Here is a 20,317-nt window from a genome sequence, read left to right as displayed (position 1 = left end):
CAAATTTCCATTCTCTCCAGGCTAAGAATTGTTGGGATGAGAATCCCAGTGGCTCCTGGGTTTCCATGTTTCTCAGATGCCCTGCCTCTCTGGCTGGCATTTTCCCTACTTCCCATCTCCCGGGCTTCATTCCGTCACACCCCACTGACCCTAATTAATGATACTCTCTATGCCAACGAGGTGAGCTGTGAAAATGTCTTACCAGATTAGTGAAGATGTATGTGTAATAGGCTGACACCATCCCCAGTTCCGCTGCCTGCAAAGGGAAGAGAAGGAGATTAGAGAGGAAAATTTAAAACCCGCTGGAAGTGCATGAGCAGGGAGGGCTCCAAGTGTCCGCCCTTGGTCTGGCCCACTACCCTTCAGCACCAGCAGAGTAGAACATCTTAATTGATTGTTTCTTACATTGCCCTTGACCTTGGAGGATAGAGCACAGAAACCCTGGCCTCTAGAGTAGGGTCCCTCTCCCTCCACCCCACACACCACCCCTGCAGTGACACTCCTAGTAGCTGATATTCTCAGGTAAAACACATTCCCATGGATATAACTGGGTATTCTGGAAACCAAAGTGACTTTACGGGAAATGAAACAAATAATAAAACAGACTATCATGATTATCCCCACAACCATTAACAATACCAATGGCTAACACTCACTCACTGTTCAGTCTGCACCGAGCACTAGAAAGCATTTTACGTGGGTTAACCTGATGAGGTAGGCACTGTTACTCCTTCACCACCCCCACTGACAGCTGAGGAAACCGAAGCACCAAAGGCTGTGCAACTTGTCCAGAAGATCACACGTCTCATACATGGAAAAGGTGAAATTAAAGCCAGGCGGCCTAATACTCCCCTTGGAGGGCTGTGATATTGATGGAACTACTGACACACTTCTCTTAGGGGCCGAGGCATAGATAGGAGAGAGTCTGTGGGTTGTAGGCAATTCCCAAATTAACTCCACCTCTAGCGGGATGAGAGTGAGTGAGACTCCTAAGTGTATTCTTGAATCTGCAGTAATGTTGGAAACAGGTGAATCATTTGCAAACTTTGGTCCTTTATTAGTAGTGAGGAGCGGGTTGCTTGGGAGGTGCCCGTGGTCACAGTGCATCAGCAAGTCTCAGCCCACGGGGGAGAGCTGTGACTTCAGAAGGGCCTCTTTTTGTCTGATCTTCGTAGCCATCATAAATACCCCTAAGCAACCTCCCCTGTTGGCGTGCCTGGCTTGGAGTGTGACAGGTGCTATAGACGCTGACAAGGAGATCACGGAAATAATGAGCCCAGCTCTCCCCGGGGCCCTCATCCCTCCTGACCGTCGGTTAGATCTGTATCATGTAGCCCACAGCCCTGGGCCCCTGGGAAACCGTTTTTGTCATGACTACTGAGGTGCATGGGGGGAAAAAGGCCAGGGATGATTAAATTTTCCCCTTACATCGTGTTGATCCTCCAAGGAACTCCAATAACCTTGTGAGAATTCTCACAGGCACCTTCACAGGCTCCTTGAAGGACAGGCCAGGGTAATTATATCACTGCCATTCCAATGGGAAACAAATGCCTGGGGCAAGATTACATGGGGGGGGGGGCGGTCCTGATAGAGATAGAGCCCAAGGAGCCTGACGGGAGGCTCCTCCTTCTTCCAGCAAAGCTACGTTGCCTCCTCCAGTTCCAAGAAGACGGTGGGGCACGATGCTCACCTCCATCCCTTCCCTCCCCCACTGCTGTCCGTATAATAATGTCCTTGCCTCTCACCACTGCCTAGGCCAGCGAGAGTCCCCGGGTTACAGGGATGGGCTGGGGGCAGGGGGCTGGGAGAGGACACCGTCAGATGGTTAAAACGCACTTTGTGAAATCTGCTGTCCTAAAAATAAGAGACAAGAGATCCTTGGTTTTTAAGACCTGAATTCTGGGTAAACATGGAGTTCGTTGCCAGAACAGCCGCTCAATAAAGTAGGGGATTACTCTGGAAATCTTCCTGAAATCAAGAGGCAGCGGAGTGCTGTCTAGCGCTGGGGCCAGGCTCAGGAGTGCACACCGAGACTCCCAGAAGCTCCGTACACCCTCTGTCACACTGCTTCCCAAACTGAGTTCATCCTCCCTGAGGCTCCTCAAGGCCGGGTTGTAGCCCCGTGAAAGAGGAGTCTGGAGCTCCAGGGAAACATGCAGACTGAGTCCAGGACGGAGGCAGGGCCGGCCTGGCTGGGGCTGCTAGGAATTCAAATGGGAACAAGGTTTCCCGAAACCTCGCTGGTCACTGATGGATTTGGTTCCAAGGTCACAAGGGCTGAGTCTGACAGGTGGCCTCAGGAAAGCCTGCACCCAGCAGAACCATTTGCTAATAATGATCATTACAAGGGAATTTCCTTCAAATGCACAGCCATAAAAAAAAAATAAATAAAGGCATTTTTAATGAAAATACCCAGTATTGGCAAGGGTGCTATAAGACACCTATATGCTGCTGGTGGGAGTGGAAAGAAATCCTTACAGCCTTTCTAAAAGGCAATCTGGCAAATCGTATCAAAATCCTGAAAAGCATGCATACCTTTAACACAGTAATTCCACTCCTAGAAATTTATGCTCAGAAAATATTCATGAATTTGCATTTATGTACAAAGATGTGCATCCCAGCATTATTTATTATAGCGAAGATTGAAAACAACCTGTATCTCCAACAATAAAGGATGATTAAATAAATTATGGTACATCCATGTGATAGGAAATGATGCAGCCATTAAAATATTGGTAGAAAAATATGCAATGACATGAGAAAAATGCATGGCATATTATTAAGTAGAAAAAAAATCCAGTTTTCCAAAGAGTGTGTGCCGTGTGATAATAATTGTAGAAAAGGAAAAAATGTGTCTGTGAAGGCAGAAAGGCTAGACATCAAAATTTAATAGTGGTTCTCTCTGGGTGATGGAATTGTGAATGATGTTTATTTTTTTCTTTGTGCTTTTCTGTACTTTCCTAAATTTCAACAATGAAATACACATATTCAAAAGAGGGGGGAGGCAACTGCATATGCTGAGAGCGATAAAATATTCCTGGGCAAGGGCTGAGCCTAAAAGACTTCCACCGGGGGCCCGTCCAGGCAGGAACCAGCTACCGTAGGTTCCGACCCGCCCCTGGCAAGGGGACTGAGGGAAATCGATCTCACTCCCTACTGCCCACCTTCCTGAGAACTCCTCAGCCTTTATCTCTCATGCCCTGAAACTTAGAGGAGCTTTTCTGTCTTTGATGACTTCCTTGATCATAGCTCCGGACATAAGAGAAGAAGGAGAAAGAGAAAAATTCTGTGTTTGAGTGTGTGAGTTGGGTATACCCACACAGACAGACGTGGGCTTGGAGCTGCGGAAAATTACTATAGCAACAGGCTGAAGGGACAGCCCGCAGTACTCAGAGAACTCATTCTAATCCCTTATTAATTCTGAGACAAAACTAGCTGGGGTGGGGAGGTTAGGAGACAGCGAGGGAAGGAGAGGAAGAGAGAATCATCGCGTGTCTGCCGGCCTCCTCATGGTTCGGCAGAGGTTAATGAGGAACCTCACTCCCCCACTGGAAGATGGCGGGTTGCGCTTAAATGTGCAATTAAAATGGCATTAGAAGAGGCCAATGTGCCTGGAGAGTGGAGAGGCTGGGGGAGCTGCCAGAGCCATGGCGGAGCCTGGAAGCAGGGTCTACTCTTTCTGGGGCTGCTTGCCTGGCCAAGCCACAAGCCCAGGAAGTGGAGCCAATGATTCCAAAGATGCCCAGCAATTTGCAGCTTTGCAGCTGTTTGTCCAGAGTGGACCCCCAGGCATTGACTTCTCTCTCTCTCTCTCTCTCTCTCTCTCTCTCTCTCTCTCTCTCTTTCTCCCTTTCCACGTGTATATGTTGATTCAGGGGCTAGCCCCCTGCCCCTCTGTGTCCCCGCGGGTAGAAGAAATGGGCTGATTTGCTGATAAGAGAACCAATGGAAGCTTTGCTCTGCTCTTCACAGGGCCGGGCCTTGGACAAAGCTGCTCAGCTCGCAGAGTCTCAGTTTCTTCATCTGCCAAGGGAAGATACCACGCCCACCTCACGTGGTCATGGAGAGGATTACACTGAGAAATTGCATGACAGCACTTGGTGAACTGTAGGACACGTGTAAGGGTTACCCACAGGCCCGATATTCAGTAATACACGTGGATGTGACTGCCCTGCTTGTCAAAATATGGAGATGCTTCTACTCCTCTTGGCAAATAGCCTCTGTCCCAAGTCCCCAAGTGGCCCACCCCACCACCCTAGCCCCTCCTAGGAACCCCTGGACCACAGAGCCCCTGGCAGGTCTAGGCTTGGCCAGTGTTTCAGCTGGTGGCTGCCCTGTTGTGCCATGAGCTACATGTTTCTATGACATTGCCATCACCCTGCTTTCTCCTTTTAGCTCTCAGGAGCTGTCCACTGAAACTGAAGCGCACAGAGGTTTGTCAGGGTCAGGGGTCCAGCCCCAGCCTCCTTCAGCCTCGACCCCGGAGGATGCCCACGGCAAGAAGGGAGCAGAGTGCCAGCTCAGAGGGAGGGGGAGGGGGAGGGGGAGGGGGAGGCTGCTCGGCGCCCACCAGTACCTGCCCGGCCCGGCGCCCACCTTCAGGAGGATGGTGTGGGACATGGAGGCGTTGGCATGGATGATGATGGTGGCTGTCTTGTCGTCCCGGATCTCCTTGAGGAGTGGGGTGGGGTCCCTAGTGTCATCCAGCATCCGGACCGAGAGTGTGTCCTTGGAGATCAGGAATTGCCGGAGCAGCTTCTCGAGGTTTAAAAGGCCTGCAGGGGAAGAGAGGACAAAGCCCCTGAGGGTCCACGGCGCTGCCTCGGGAGACACGGGAGCCAAAGCAGGACAGGCGAAGACTCGGGCCGGAGTCAGGGTCGCGGGGCTGCCCCTGTCGGTTAAGCAGCCACATCCTAACCTGAGCGAGTCTCTTGACCTCTGGGGAGTCCTGTCACCCCATCTCAAATGAAAAGAACCCTCTTCAGCGCCCAGGGCCCTCCCCCCACCCCGACTCCCTGGGGAATGCTCTTTTAAAGCAGAGAATGAGGCTCCCTTGAGCCGGACAAGAGAATCCCCACTCCTTCTCGCGGCCCTGGGGGCATTGCTGTCCAGCAGCCAAGACCTGTGTTCAGAGACCACCGGGCCTGGGTTTCTTTCCCTAACTTAGCCACTTGCTCACTGGGTGACCTCATGTGGCTGGGTCTCTTGACCTCAGTTGCTCATCTGAGAAATGAGAATACAGGCAGACCTCGGAGATATTGCGCGTTTGGTCCCACACCACCGCCATTAAGCGAGTCACAAGACTTTTTTGGTTTCCTGGTGCATATAAAAGTTATGTTTACACTATACTGTATGTAGTCTGTTAAATGTGCGATAACATTATGTCTAAAAAAAGCAATGTACATACTTTAATTTAAAAATGTTTTATTGCTTAAAAAGGCCAACCATCATCTGAGCTCTCAGTGGGTCGTAATCTTTTTGCAAGAGTAACATCAAAAATCACCAATCACATAACAAATACAACGATAACGAAAAAGTTTGAAATATGGTGAGAATTATCAAAATGTGACACAGAGACACGTAGTGAGCAAATGTTGTTGGAAAAATGGCACCGATAGACTTGCTTGAGGCAGGGTTGCCACAGACCTTCCATTTGTAAAAAAGCAGCATCTGGGAAGCGCAGTAAAACGAGGTGTGCCTGTAATATCGGCGGCCAGAGCTCAGGGCTGTGGAGAAGATTAAATGAAGTAACACGCCAAGTGCTTAGGCCAGAACCTCGCACATGGTAAACCCTCATAAATGTTACATCCAGCCTTTATTTCCGTGGTGGAGGTCGGGGAGAAATTCCCTCAAGGTCACAAGGCCCAGAAAACAGGTCTAGCGAAACCCTTTGAACTCCTCAGAGCACCAGGGCTGCACTGAGACAAGGTACTATATATTATGATTATGAAAGAACAGGTCTTGAATTGCATTCCAGCAGGCAATCATGTGGGACCAGAACAAAACAGAAACTGGGATTGTGCGCTGAAGACTGTCCTCCTCCCTCGCTATTTGCCGTCCAGCATACGGAAGAGGAATTCCAGAAAGATGTCGCGGAGACACAAAGGTCTTAATCCTGCTTTGTCTCTGAAAAGGCAGGCCAGGAGGAGGGTGTGTGGTCGGGTGGGAGGTCTCCTGAGAAGACAGCAGTCTCAATTCCAATGGAAAGAGACCTATAGGCATTTGCTCTCAAAAGCCAATCAATGATAAGAGTTCCATTTATTGAATTCTTATTGTGTTCCAGGTAACGGGCTAAACATTTTAATGGCTCATCTCATTTAAGTCCTCCCAAGGATCCTATAAAGTATTCGAATCCCACAGCCCAGAGGCGAACACGAGGCAGGGGAGGAATAACTCTCCCAGACACAGTCTGCACACGCTGGGGATGGCCCGGGAAGGGCTGCTTTCTAACCAAAGATCCCAGTGCTTGGTGTCGGTACTGGTTAAAGGAATACGAAATGCAGAGATGTCACGAATATGACCCTCCCTGCTCAGGTCACGCCCCCTCCTGACCCTTGAGAACCAAAAGGTAAGATGGGGGGGCATCTGAAGAGCATTCGTAGCACCTCCCTTCATTTTGCAGAGAGATGACAGGATGTGCCCAGGAACACAGCTGGGACCAGAATCCCCATTTTCTCATCTCCATCCAACCCTCTTCCCCTGAGACAGACTGCCTCTTAGGATAAAATGCAGCAGGAAGCAGCAGGCACAGAACCCAGGGAGGCCTGGAGACACGCGTCTCTGGGCTTTGGCGGGGAAGCCTTGGTGTGCCGTGTTAACGAGGACAAGGGAGCAGGGTAGAGCCCACGGGCCTGGCACGATGGAGACTGGAGCTCCGGAAGGTGGGGTCAATCCCTAACTCCCGTCTCCCGGGTCCTGAGAAGGTGGTCCCAGGAGCCGGAGGCTGCGTCAGGGAGCAGGGAGCCCCCGGAGGGCCTGCTATTCACAGAGCGGCTTCAGAAACCCAGGCGGTGCAAGCCCAGCATCGGGTTGGCCTTTCCTTCCTTCCCAAACAGGCCTCCATAGAGGCTTGTACAGACCCCCTGCTGCTATCGGTGCCCCTCCCAGCCCCTCACCACCGGCTTCCATCGCACTGATGCTGCCAGGGCTCTTCCTGCCAACCCGGATGCAGAAGATCTGGATTCAAGCTCAGGGTCAACCCTCGCTGGCTGTGTGACCTTGAGAACCATCTAACCTCTTCAAGGCTCCACTCTTCATCTGTCAAATGGGCATAACAGGTGAGAATTCACTGAGATCCTATGTGAAAGCACACTTGGAACTGGCATATGCGTAGAATCAGGGTTACTTCTTTTGTGTCTACTCATCCCCACAAGACCCCAAAGGTCAGGAATGGTGGCTCAGTGAGGCAGAGGAAGAAGGAGGAAGGGACACATCTGTTCATCCAGCACTCACTGTCCTAAGGGCCCGGCACCCGGCCAACAGCACATCAGCAGAGATGATGGATCAGGTACAGACCCTGCCCTCAGGAGCTTAGAGGCCAGGAACCTGTAGCTAAGTCTATGGCAAAGTTCAAATCATATCCCCACTACCATATATAAAATAGACAACTAATAAGGACCTGCTGTAGAGCACAGGGAACTCTACTCAATACTCTGTAATGGCCTGCATGGGAAAAGAATCTAAAAAAGAGTGGATAGATGCATAACTGATTCACTTTGCTGTACACCTGAAACTAACACAACATTGTAAATCAACTATACTCCAATAAAAATTAAAAAAAAAAAAAACAACCCAAAGGATATCCCTATTTTGTTTGGTGGCCTGAAAATTTGGTTTCCTATGGGGCAGCTCCACTGTGTCCTATCTGTAAAATGGAGAGAATATTCACATCTTCTCAGAGATGATGGGAAAAGCAAAATCCCACTTGGACAAAGGTCTGAGCACCCGATCCAAAGGACGAGGAGTTCGGGGAGGCCACAGAGCTGGAGCTGCTGAAGTCTTGGCCATCTGCTTGGCTCAAGGAAAGATCTGTCAGGGCATGCTCTCAGGGAGCATCTGGAGGTATGAGTAACGGAGGAATGGTGTGTGTGAAGAACCCCCATAGGGCCTGGAGTGCAGCAGGGAGAATCTTTGGAGCCTGACGGGGAGAGAGGCCAAATCCCCTGGGATCCTTCAGATGGGCAATGAAATTCAGTGGGAGAAGACAAAAGACTGGGGAGTGACAGTACAATTACCCACAGCACGGAGCAGCCTGGCAAAGGCAGCCCAGGGACCCTCCATCCCTTTCAAGCAGGCAGGTGCACTGAGCTCCCAGGTAAAAGAGCCCCAACGTGTCAGGGAAACTGAGGACCCTGCTCTAATCCATGAGCACATGCCCCAGCCCCCGCTGCCCCTTGGGGTCCTCTGCTGCCTTTTAAACCAGGAAGCAGCATCCCTTCCCCTTCTCATCCAACACTTTGCTGGGAGGCAGGGAAGGCCCAGGGGAGGGCAGGGGAGAAGGGCAGCGAGTCCCTGGGAGGTCCGCAACCGCCCCCAGGATCTCCTACCCAGTCACTGCCTTTCCCGGGCTGCACTGCCCCTGAAGTAACAGAAAGAGCGCCAGGTGGGCCGTGAACCCCAGCTCCTGCACCGCCCGTAGGTTAGCTAGTGCGAGCCGTTCTCTCTGCCCCTCTGCCCCTCCATGTCCTCATCTGTGAGGTAAGGGTCAGGACTGCCTTACAGGGGGAGTCAGAGGACGGCAAGTCAGCAGAACAGTGTCTGTCACCCAGAAGGCGCCTCCCAAACCTGGCTTCCATCCGCCCCCCCCTCCCCCACTCACTCACATCCCAATGGTCCTTCGCCCCATCTCCTCCCCCAAACCCTCTCTCCGATCTCCAGCCCCCACCCACTTCTCTCTTCTCCCAACTCACACAGGATTTATTATCCAATTCACAGAATACAGCCCTTGGTTATAAACCATATGAAACATTTGATAGCATATGCTTATGCATATATATGCATGTATTACGATAGATAACATGTACTGTAATTATTTCAAGTGTTAGACAGGGCTCCTATTTCAAACTCCTCGGCTCATCCCCACCGTGAGGTAGGGTGCACAGCGCTTGCTGGTGGACTGAACACAGACCACCGAGGGAAGAGAGAGACTCTGCAGCCTAACAGATCAGGGGGGCAGCACTGCCAGGTGGGAACAGACACCACGTCACTTGAGGAGCCACTGAAGGAAGTGGGTGCCTGGTCTGAGGAAGAGGGGAAGGGCCGTCATAAGACAGACTTGCTCTGGAGTTGTAGTCAAGGGCTAACCCCAGGAATAATGAATGCATGGAAGTCGCAGGGGGACACACTTAGCTATCATAAGAAGCTCTGTTGGAACCATCTAAAGAGGCAGTGGGCTGCATCAGGAGGGAGTGAGTTCCCCATTGCTGGAGGTAGTCAAGGAAAGACTGAAGGCCCACCCAGTTGAGCATGGTTGTAGAGGGAATGAAACCAGGGGTCGGAAAGTTGAACTACAAAAATGTTGATGGCTTTCCAGCCCAGAGAGTCTTTATGAATCAGAAAAGGACCCTTTTTTAAAAATTCTAGGTAGCAGAAAGCATCTGCAGAAAAGGAAAAGTGGTTTGGTTACATAAAGAAGATTAGAGTTTTTCAGTGCAGTTTGACATTTTCCAATTGTCATTCTCCTCACCTCTATCTGTTTCATGGAACTAAGGGATTTGCCAAAGGCAGCTGCCACCAGAGGGGTTAAAAGCTGCTCTCTCCCTGCTTCCCCTCAACCTCCACCATGACCCTCTTCTCCTGAGGGGCCCTTGGCCCAGCAGCGAGTCTCCTGCTGAGGCCAAGGCTGAGCGGGACCTGGGGAACCTTAGTCTCGCTCAGTATGCAATGGGATGGATGGATGTGAAACCCAGTAGGCTGGCTGTTCTAGGAAGAAGGAGGGAGACTGGCTTCTGGGACTGGGACCCAGGGGCCAGGTGGGGCGGGGAGGAAAAGGACGGAGAGGCTGAGAAAGGCACAGCAGGGGGTACACAGGTCTGCAGGACAAGGACACAAACGCCTAAGGGATGGGTCTGCAGGGGACACAGAGGACCTTTGTATCAAAAATTAAGAATACATAATCATGTCAACGGGCACCCCTCCTCTCCACCGGCTGATTCCCTGGGCTGCAAGCTTTGATTCTGGAAAATGTTAATATTCCCGGCAGGGGTGACTCTTTAAAAATCTTGTGGGAGGCAGTGATGGAACGCCGACCAGAAGATTAGGGCGAGGATTTAGGGAGACGATGTGAGTTCACCGCCATGCACCGTGCCCTAAACCTGGTACATCTCCAGTCCCCTCCCCCTGCCAGGTGCAAGTGCCTCGGGTGTACGGTTTTCACGTCCTGGTTTTCCAGGGAACAGATTCTGACGGAGAGAGAGGAGTGAGGGTCCGAGGTGTTGTCAGCGGGGCAGGGGCATGGAACAAATTCAAATGCTCGAACGACGTACGTATTTCACCTGCTTCTTGGTTTTGTCCTACCCCACACCTGGGCTTGGCCCCAAGAAAGGGCAGAAAGGGCCAGACCACGGGGCCCAGAGGAGGAGACAGAGAGGGGATGCAGGAGCAGGCTGAGACTTCTCAGCCCCAGGAGGCCCACCTGCTGCCTTGCTCGGCCATGGAGGCTGCCCCCTTCTCTGACGGCAAGGATAGGTGTGGGGAGAACCTGCCCTCTGCGCTCCCCTCGGCCTCTCCACTTCAGGGTGTTTGTTGGTTTATTAATTACTGGGGCCCAGGAGGCACCCCTGCCCTGAGAACTGCCTTCAGTGTTTCCCAAGTTTCTTCACATACTGTTGATTTAACCCTACAAGTGCCCTGGAAGCAGGTATTATCCTTATTCCTGGGTAGAGACCAAATCACTGCAGCAGGAGAGATGCTGGGACAGATCACAGAACTAACTGGCCAAGGTCCAAACCCAGGTTTCCGATTCCAAGTTCTGGCCTCTGATTCACCACTTGAGTTGCCTGGGAAGGCCTCAGTCCTCCCATAAAATAGGAAAAATGGTCCCTCGCTTCTGTCTCTTCCACAGTGTTTGGAGATGCAGGGAGAGGAGGTAACAAGAACCATGTGACCATGAAAATGGACTTAATCTCTCTTTTCTTCACACATATAATAAAAATTTCTATAGAGCCCATCTTATATGGCTAGTGTGAGGTTTAAATGAGATAATTTCAAACCCTTAGCAGAGTGTTTGTTATACAGTAAGTGTTCCGTAAGTGGTTAATTTGTATCACCGTAAGCAAAAGGCCTCTCACAGTGCCTCCTGGGGGGGTGGCACTAGAAAGGCCAACTACTGACCCCCTTGTCCCCAGCTACTCACGCGGGACTCTGGGTATCATTCCCGACACACCAGTCCTCCACCCGCTACTGCCACAACCAGGGTTGCAGGATAAAGTAACAGTAATTAAATGTGTGTTACATTCTGGGCCCAGATACCTTCCACCCAATCACCCTGAGAGGCATTATTATCCCCACTTCACATGGGAGGGAACTAAAGCTCAGAGAGGTAGAGTGACCTGCTTCACATCACACAGCTCATGAGTGGTGGAGCAGCTTGGTTTGCCTGCAAAGACGGTTCCCATTTTACTGAACCAGCCTGCATTTCTTTTCAGCCGCACTTCCTCCGGAGTGCGGAGTCTCCTCCGGAGACCAGAGTCTCTCCTCTCCAACATCTGGACCGAGTTTAGCCAACACAGGGGTGTTACAAGGACAGAGCGGAACTCTGGTCACGCCACTGCAGGTCCTGACCCGGCCTTGTTCAAAAGGGATTCCAGGAAGGAAAGAGAGTTAAAACCATGTGTGCTATGTGTTCCCTAGGTGTGGACGCTGTTATATACTGTGTGTCGTCCTATTTTATCCCCTCAACCACCCTGGGAGGGAGGAAGCCTCATCCTCATTTTATAGATGAGACAACAGAGGCTAGCGAGTGCCTAAGTCGCTTTGCCAAGATCACACAGGTAGCACATAAACAGCAGAGGGTCTAGGGGCTCAGGACATGTAGCCACCAAAAAAAGGACATTAAAATACTTAGAAACACCAAAGCAAGCCTGAAAAAAAAGTTGATTTGAGCTATGTACAATGATACCAGGAAAATACATGGCATATTATACTTGTGACCACGAAGAGTGAAAGGCTCTGGGCCCAGCCTGAGTGTCTCAAAAGGTAACTCTGTGGCAGGGCTCACCAAAGGGGCCTTGAGGACAGTAGTGGGGAACCCCAACTTTCCTAGGAAGTCCCCTAACAGCAAACTCTGCCCCTCCCCAGGCTCCACGGGGTTGACCAGATGGCCGTGCCTGGGCTCCTCACTTCTCCTCCCCCAGCCTCACTAGAACTAGGTACTTGCAGAGATGTTCTATTTTTTTTTTCCCCCATTAAAGAAAACTAATGTAATCCACAGTACAACTCTACTTGGTCCAAAACCTGCTTATTGAAAATCTACTTTGGGGAAGAACGAGAGTACATGGTATGATTCCCCAGGGAATGATCTCTGTTATGCTTAATTTTGACAGCAGGAAAATAGTATTAGATTCCTGTTCCTAATTCGACTTGCAGTGTCTCTTGGCCCTGCATTAATAAGGAAGATGGGGCTTCCCTGGTGGCGCAGTGGTTGAGAATCCGCCTGCCGATGCAGGAGACACGGGTTCGTGCCCTGGTCCGGGAGGATCCCACATGCCGCGGAGCAACTGGGCCCGTGAGCCATGGCCGCTGGGCCTGCGCGTCCAGAGCCTGTGCTCCGCAATGGGAGAGGCCACAACAGTGAGAGGCCCGCATACCGCAAAAAAAAAAAAAAAAAAAAAAAAAAAAAAAATAAGGAAGATGGAAGAGTGTCTCCTCCCAAGCTCTGAACTGCATTTCCCTTCAGTCCCTCATTTCTTCAGCCTTTGATTAGATTTTGAATCCTCTTTGCCCTTGAACTCCTGCTCTGTCCCACCTTCCCTCCCCCCGGTAGGTGGGGCCAGAGTCACTCAGCAGCCTCCATAGATGAGTCCTCCAAGCAGCACCGTGTGGTTGACGCGTCTCCCCTGGGACGTGGGCCAGCCTCTCTAGCACTTGGGCAGGCTCATCCTCTCCAGAACTTTGTGCTCAGCCATCCCGCACGCCACTCAACGGAGCAAGGGGACACACTGTTCCAGGGAGATCTCTGCCCTTCAAAGGACACTGTGCCTGCTGGGTAGAGCCCACCCTGAGCCACTCCTCTGAGTCTGCCGGTGCAGCCCAGGAGGGTGGGAGGGGCCTCGGAGGAGGAAGCCCTGGCTCATAGTCGGAGGACTGGAGTTAAGAGTCTTGGTTTTGTCATGTACCAGCTTCGTGACCTTAAGTCAAGTCACTTAGCAGCTCCAAGACTCTTTGCTCAGCTCAGAATGACTCGGAAAGAAGGAGGTAAAGTGGGAAAACATAAGTGAAAGTGCTTTGCAATCTGCAAGGAACTGTTAAAATGTCGGAGAATGTCAATTCCAGTGGAAATAGCCCTGGGCTAGGAGGCAACAGTATCTAGCATGGTACTTGGCACACAGCAGGCGTTTAACAAACATCTGAACAACTTCCCAAAGCCCAGTAAGAGCTGAAGCAGAGGAAACAGGGCTCAGCTTCAAAGCAAGAGGGACTGTGGCTAGACACCAGAAAGAACTTCCTGTCTGGTTGGTGAGATGCTGTACCCCGCACAGGTGAGGACTGCAGGACAATCTTTGCCTGGGCATATTTACAGCCTGTCCTCTGTCTCTCAACATTCTCGCTGGGTGCCTGGGATGTGCCAGTTCAGTCCTGCCTGAGTGGGCTTGTGGCAGAAATTTCCAGGGGAGAATCCTTGATTCTGTTACACCTTTCAATGCTGCGAGGATGCTACATGAGGAGGGCCACCTGGTGGAATGCAACATATCCCAGCTGTGTTCCATCAAATACTAGCATCCTGTGAGCTTTTAGATCAGCATCCTTTTGGGGGCATATGATCAAACCTATTTGGAAGATGCTGAGGTAAATAGTTGTTTTGGCCACAGGACAACTCAGCGTGTCCATGCTAATGTGTGCTGAAAATCTCCACGAGGGAGAGATAGAACGAAGTGTTATCTAAACATTTCTCTCTTTTTTTAGCCACAAAATTCTTGGTCCACAAAACCCTTATCATCTAAAACAATGCTGTCCAATAGCACTTTCTGTGAAGACAGAAATGTTCTATATCTGTACTGTCCACACGTGGCTATTGAGCACTTGACGTGTGGCTAGAGAGACTGAGGAACTGGACTATAAATTGTATTAAACTTTAAAATGGGGAATTCCAACATTTCCAAACCCACTGGGTTGTTGTAATAATTAAATAAGGTATACAAAAAACATACATAGTTGGGACTCAGCTACTTTGTTTCTTGGGTAGCACAGAGCAAATAATCACGTTGTGTTGAATAAATGAATGAAGGTACAGGTGGCGTCAGTGAGGTGCAAAGGTCCCGTAAAGAAGATGGTTCTGACCCTTGGCAGGGAGGGGGCTTTTGTTTTCAGATGCTGTAGGGATTCCAGGGTGGAGGAGGGACTTACACTGCAGAGCAGTTCTGAGGAGCCGTCGAGAGGAGCCTTATGGAGATGGCGAATCTCTTCCAGTTCAGCCCACCCAGACCCGCAGGGGAAGACCTGCACAGGTGAGCCACACTGGACACAGATGCCTGCATCTCGGGTTCCGGGCCCCAGTGGTAGCCAGTAGCCAGCACCTGTCTGTGTGTGCTGCACAGCTGTCACCGAGAGCAGACAGATGCACAGATTTGCTGGAATGTGCTGGCTTAAATTAGCTAAATCTCATAAACACTAAATTTATGTCGCAAATTGAGAGACAGAGAAAATGCACTTCCAAAACCTGCATTTGCAAAAATAAAAAAATGCTTTACCGGGAATTGACCTTGGACCTTGTTCCATCAGAAAAATCTACTCTCCGAGGAGAGAAGCTCTTCAACCCATCAAGTACAAATGCATCCAAGTTTATATTTTCCCTCTCTCTCTTTTTGTAGCTCCTTAACAATGAGGCCGAAAACGTGGGAATTGCGTTTGCAGATGCCAAAAGGCTTGGTGGTTGGCCAGTCTCCCTGTCACTGAGCCCCTCTCGGTTCCGCGCGTGCACGGGGAGTTCTGGCAAAGGGTGCTCTTTCACCCACACACACGGACAAACAGCCAAGGACACTTAGGAATCCCCGGACCCTCTGGATGTCGTTCCCACGATTGGAAGGAGCCCGCCCTTTCTTGGAGTATCATCTGCATCTGGGGGCGAATCAATCAGGTTGAAATCAACACGACCTGACGTCTGGGGGGGAGCCAGCCTGGGGAAACTTACATTCTGCTTTGGCACAGATGAGGCAGGCGGTGGTGCAATTGAAGAAGTTCAGGATCCCAGCTACAGCCACGCTGATGTCAGTGCTGCTGGGGTGGAGGTTCAGGGTTGTGAATCTCTGGAACTGGAACTTGATAAACTCCTCCGGGGCCACTTTGAAATGAGGGACCTGGGCGGAGGAGCAAAAGTGGGCAGCAGGGAAGATCCGGAACCAGCGAGACAGAAAGAAAAGAGGGATGAGTGAGACAAAGCTGCATTGGGTGGCCTCTTGAGTAAAAGACCTTTGCCTGGCAAGAGATGGAACTTGCAAGACTCGGGGCACCCACTCCACAGGAGGAAGATGACGTGGCATCCATGACAACGCTTGAGACCCAGGATGGGAAACCCTTCAGCTGGGGACCTGGGTAAATGTACTGTGGGCCTTGGAGCTGGGGTCTGTGGCCCTGAGAAGACAAAACAATAGGTCTTCATGCTCAGAAGAACTGCCCACTGCTGGGCAGAGAGACAAATGGCTCTTGAAGGCATAATCCTTGTATTATTTTATGTGTGGTTAATGAATCAGAGCAGAGATGGCAAAAGGAGAAAAACACCGCCCTGGGGACTAAGGGAGGGGCCCCCTCAGCCCAGCCTAGCCAAGAGATAAATAAACCAGCTCCCATCCTGGGTAAAAGCCTGGGATGGGTTCCTCCATAGACTTACGTGAGGAGGGGGAGGGGCTGCAGGCTGAGAAACCATGCAGAGGGCCTCCGGATGGAGCCCGGTAAATAAATATCTGCTTTGGCTTCATTCGGACAGTGTCAGCTTCCCTCTGCGTCCATTCCTGACATTTCAGGGAGGCACCGCCCCTGCCGTCTGCCTCTCTTCTCCAGGAAAGAGATATTAACAGGCTGGGATGGCTGCTTTACTGGCAGCTTAGGCTATTGGGTAGGTAATAGGAAAGTTGAAACGTAATAAGCTGCCATCCACCTTGATTTTATTATGTCACCCTGGTACCCAGAAGAGCCAGAAAGGCTGCTTGTGCCTCTATCAGAGATGGGGCTGAAACCTCAACCCTCATCCTCACTTGGTGCCCAGCGTGAGGGCCAGATCATTGTGAGCATGGGTTTGGACTGATGTGAAAGTGAGTAAGATTTAGGGTAGACAGCAAGAAGAACTTCCTGATGGTGAGTTGGTTGGTTCCTAGAATGGGTCATTCAGACATGATTGCAGCAGTTTTCTCTGCCTGGGCTGGCCCAGAGTCTGGGATGACATTGACACGGTCTCTGTAGGATTCTTCTACCTTATCCTTTTAAGCTTCTGGAAGAAGTCAGCCAGAGACCAGAGCTCCTCGGAGACTGGGATGAGGGGAGGGTAAAGATTTAGCAGAAACTAGGGAGAAAATTCCTGAATTCAACTAGGATTAGCCCTTGAACCACAGAGAGAGGGCAACCAATATTCTTTAGCGGAGACCGAAAAGCATAGAATTGGGGAGAGAGACTGGTGAGTAATGACATTAAATAGCGACGTTGACCTGGGGTGCGTCCTAAGGGGTCTTTCTTCCCACTGATATTTTGCAATGCTTACAGCCTGTCTAAAATGAATAACACATGCACCTTGAAAGGAAAAAAAAGGTGACAGAAGGGTAAGATGGAGGCCAGGCTGGGCAGGGGCAGGGTGGCCAGGCTGGCTGGCTTACACATCTGAGCATCTCTGCCCAAGGCCCTCCCCGTGTGGCCATCCAGCCTACCGGGTTCCAGCAGCAGCTAACTTACCCCACCATAGAAAGTACCCTTAGAGATTCCCTTGGATCCACCAATCCCAGAGACGAAGCAGGCAAAAGCCTCAGGAAAGTGAAGACTCGGGAAAATGGGTTTTAGAGTCTACAGTCCTGGGTTTGCATGTGGGTTCTGCTGTGTGATTTGGGGCAAACTGCTTAACCTGGCTAAGCTTCATTAACATGGAGAAACAACAGGTGCTTCTTGAGCTTTGGGAGACCAAAACGAGACCCTGTATGTGAAAGATGTACTAGGTCACTTCCTAACATGTGGGCTAAGTGTTTAGGCAATGCCTTTTCTCATTCCCTTCCCCCTTTCTCCCCAAATCTTGCAGCTCCTGGAAAAGCTCATAGGTCTGTATGTGCAAGGGGTGAGGGCTGAGGGGCCTCCCTAGGAAGGGGAGCTGGTGGGAAGTCTCCAGCACAGCCTGGCATCTTGAAGGCTGCTTGGATGCAGCCAGCTGCTCTGATAGGCCCAGGAAGGGGTGGCCAGGCCAATCCTGCTGAGTCTCTCTCTGGGACAAAGATCAATCCAAAACGGATCTGCAGGTGCAAATGCATCCCCGGAAGTCATCATGGAGGGGCGGAGGGGGGGATGGAGAGGTGAGCAGCACGGAGGGGAGGGCAGCAAGGCAGAAAGCAGCCAGCCACAGGGGCTGCAGACATCTTAGCGGCATATAAAAGAATGAACTCCTCAGTGAGAACTCCATTTCTTTTCCCTGAAGCTGAGGGGAATCAGGGTGAGGCAGTTCAGCCTCATAAAATATTAGAAGAAGTGCAAAATCTGAATGGAGAGGGAAGGTTGCTCTGGAAGGAACATGACCGGACAAAGGAGGGGTAACCGTCTGGCCATTCCCTGGGCAGCACAGCCCACCTGGCTGGTCAACGGCACAGGGTCCGGGGTGGCGGGATGGGAAGATGGGTGCAAGTCAGGGCCTCCACCTCCCGCCTGAAATGCCAAGCAGGGTTAAGGGATGTGTTCGCTGAGATAAAATAGCCGCTGAACACCAAGAGGAGGCCATTCTGGAGTGGGGACTGGGGGGATGACGGTAGGGGACAGTGAGGAAAGTGTGCTGGGGAAGGTGGGCGGGGGGGGGGGGAGAAAAGGAGAGAGCAGAAAAGAGGAAATGGGCAGCCGAAGTCTTGGCAACCTCACAGCAACCGGAAAATAACAACCTGCCATAGATTTGAGCTGTTACTTGGAGCCTGGCAAGAAAGATTTAAAATAAACATCAGGTCTGACTTGCAGGGGCCCAGGCCTGGGAGATGCTGGAAGGGACTGCAGTGGGACAGAAGCTCCTTTTTTGGCCTGGGCTGGCTCAGGAGTCATCTTTCAGGACATCTGGGAGGAAGGGTGGGGAGTGGTCAACACAGACCCTGCCCGTGGCCTGAAGCTCAAGGATTCAGCCTACAGGGCAGTGGTAAGTAAGACCCATCGCAGGACTGGAGCTAGGACCTCAGGGCACTCTACTGTGCTGATAACAATTCTTAGAATGGGCTCCTAAAACAGAGAAGACCAATATTCTTCCCAAAGCCTCAGGGACCAAGCCCTCTGATCACAAGGGAAGTGGGAGCATCAAAGGAGTGGCTTCCAGAGCGCCGGGGGTAAGCAGGGGCCTGTCCATTGCTCCACTGCCTCGGTGAGGGCAGCTCACTAAGGAGGTGCCCCATCCTACTGCAAGAACTGGATCCTCCCAACGCTAACGCTTCTGGAAGGCTGAGCCTCTAGGCTCCCAGGACAGGTGCAAATTTTGCCCTTCCGTCCCCTGTCCCTCCGCCCTGCCCCTCCACAGCTCCTGACCATCAAGCTACATCTGTTCCCAAAAGACCTGCCTAGAAGGCCCTTGGGAGGCTATGGGGTCACCTTGCCACTGTCTCCCAGGAATGTATCTGAAGGGGAAGGACTGATTGATTCCAGGAAGGACTAGGAAAGATTCCAGCAATAGAATCTCTGAAGTTTCCAGATTGTTTTCTCTGGGGGAAAAGGAGGGAGAGAGTTGCTAGAATAGGGAGCAGGCTATTACTCAGAAACTCATCTCCGACCATCTTTATCTCCCAGGGAACGAGAGCTAGAGGGCATGGACCCAACACTTTGGAGAAGTAAACACTGGAATTGGTGAATGAAGAAGAAAGCGAAATAAAATCTCTTTTTTAGATTGCTAGAGAGCTTATGAAACAGAAGTTTTCAAACTTTGTTTCAGCACTAAAATGTAGCAAGGCCTGGCCCCAAAGGCATTCTTCCCCAGAATCCCAATATCTAAACAGAGACTCCGTAGTTGTTCCTGTGGAGCTCAGACTTCTGCCCTCTTGGCCTCCCCTGGACCACCAGCCTCTCCGTCTAGCTGCCGCCATCAAGGGACCCCACCTTCCCCTGTCACAGGACCCCAAGACTCGGAGGAGCCCAGCTTGAAAATCTTATGAAACTCTTCCTCTGAGTCCCCTCCACGCAAGCAACCTGCAGAAAGTAAGTGCCCAACAAAGGCCCAGTTCTTTTATTTGTATTGATGTTAGTAGTGACTCCAACCAGACCTTGATTCACTCTTGCAGCCCTTAAGAATCCACGATATCTTTGGCCCCGGGGCACAGGCTGCCAGCCTGCAGAGAGTCCCCCAACCCTGCCCAGCACTCACCTCCTTCTCCCCACAGATGTTGCTGATGATGGAGCTGGAGGCCGGGCTGGAGGATGGTCCCAGGACAGCGACCACCCCCTTGGGAAGGATCTGACACACTGCAGCCAGCGGCAGGGGCAAAACGTGGGGAGCAGGAAAGGAAACAAGGCGCTCATCAGGTGGGGCGTGGGCTTCGGCCTCGAGTCCTCCGATCTTCCCCCGCTGGCCCCTCACCTCCCACCCACCCCCGTCCCCGTCCTGGTCCCCTCTCCTATTCTTCCAAACCCGGTGCCCCTCCTCCCCCAGACTACTGGGCTCCAGGACAGTTTTATTGGAGTTTATGGATGGTATTAAATGAGGAAATGACCCAGGTTATGACAACATACGGCCTCAGCCAACAGGGTGTATAAATTGTCTGGGCTGTCACCAAAGGATGGAGGCGCACAGCGGAAACCCGCACGTCCCCTCTGCTTTCTGCCTAGCCTGCAGGATGGGTGCTGGGTGCACGGCTGCTGCAGGGGCTATGGGTCCAGCTCCCAGGATGGCCAGCCAGCATGCGACCCGTTAAGAGAAAGAAAGAGAGTCTAGAGAGGAGAAAAGGTAGACAGGCAG

At 51.4% G+C, this 20,317-nt stretch overlaps 1 protein-coding gene across 10 annotated transcripts in view; it reads right to left on the bottom strand.

The window, feature by feature from the left end:
* The window catches only part of GRIK4 (glutamate ionotropic receptor kainate type subunit 4), a 421,209-nt gene that overhangs the window by 139,698 nt on the left and 261,194 nt on the right, over positions 1 to 20,317 (bottom strand). For 5 of the 10 annotated variants that reach the window (XR_010841462.1, XM_067039151.1, XM_059069793.2 and 2 more), the window contains 4 exons: positions 19,727 to 19,824; positions 15,347 to 15,512; positions 4,597 to 4,775; positions 203 to 256 (listed from right to left, as the gene is read on the bottom strand). Coding sequence is in view for 9 of the 10 variants with exons in the window: in XM_067039151.1 (XP_066895252.1) it covers positions 203 to 256; positions 4,597 to 4,775; positions 15,347 to 15,512; positions 19,727 to 19,824 (497 nt within the window). In the remaining variant the exon portion in view is untranslated. The remainder of the gene's footprint in view (positions 1 to 202; positions 257 to 4,596; positions 4,776 to 15,346; positions 15,513 to 19,726; positions 19,825 to 20,317) is intronic. The other 5 variants (XM_067039153.1, XM_067039158.1, XM_067039155.1 and 2 more) reach the window with 3 other exon arrangements.

Source organism: Kogia breviceps, chromosome 7 (assembly GCF_026419965.1).
Source record: "Kogia breviceps isolate mKogBre1 chromosome 7, mKogBre1 haplotype 1, whole genome shotgun sequence".
NCBI classification, from domain to species: Eukaryota; Metazoa; Chordata; class Mammalia; order Artiodactyla; family Physeteridae; genus Kogia; species Kogia breviceps.
This window is presented reverse-complemented; position numbering and strand designations above follow the sequence as displayed.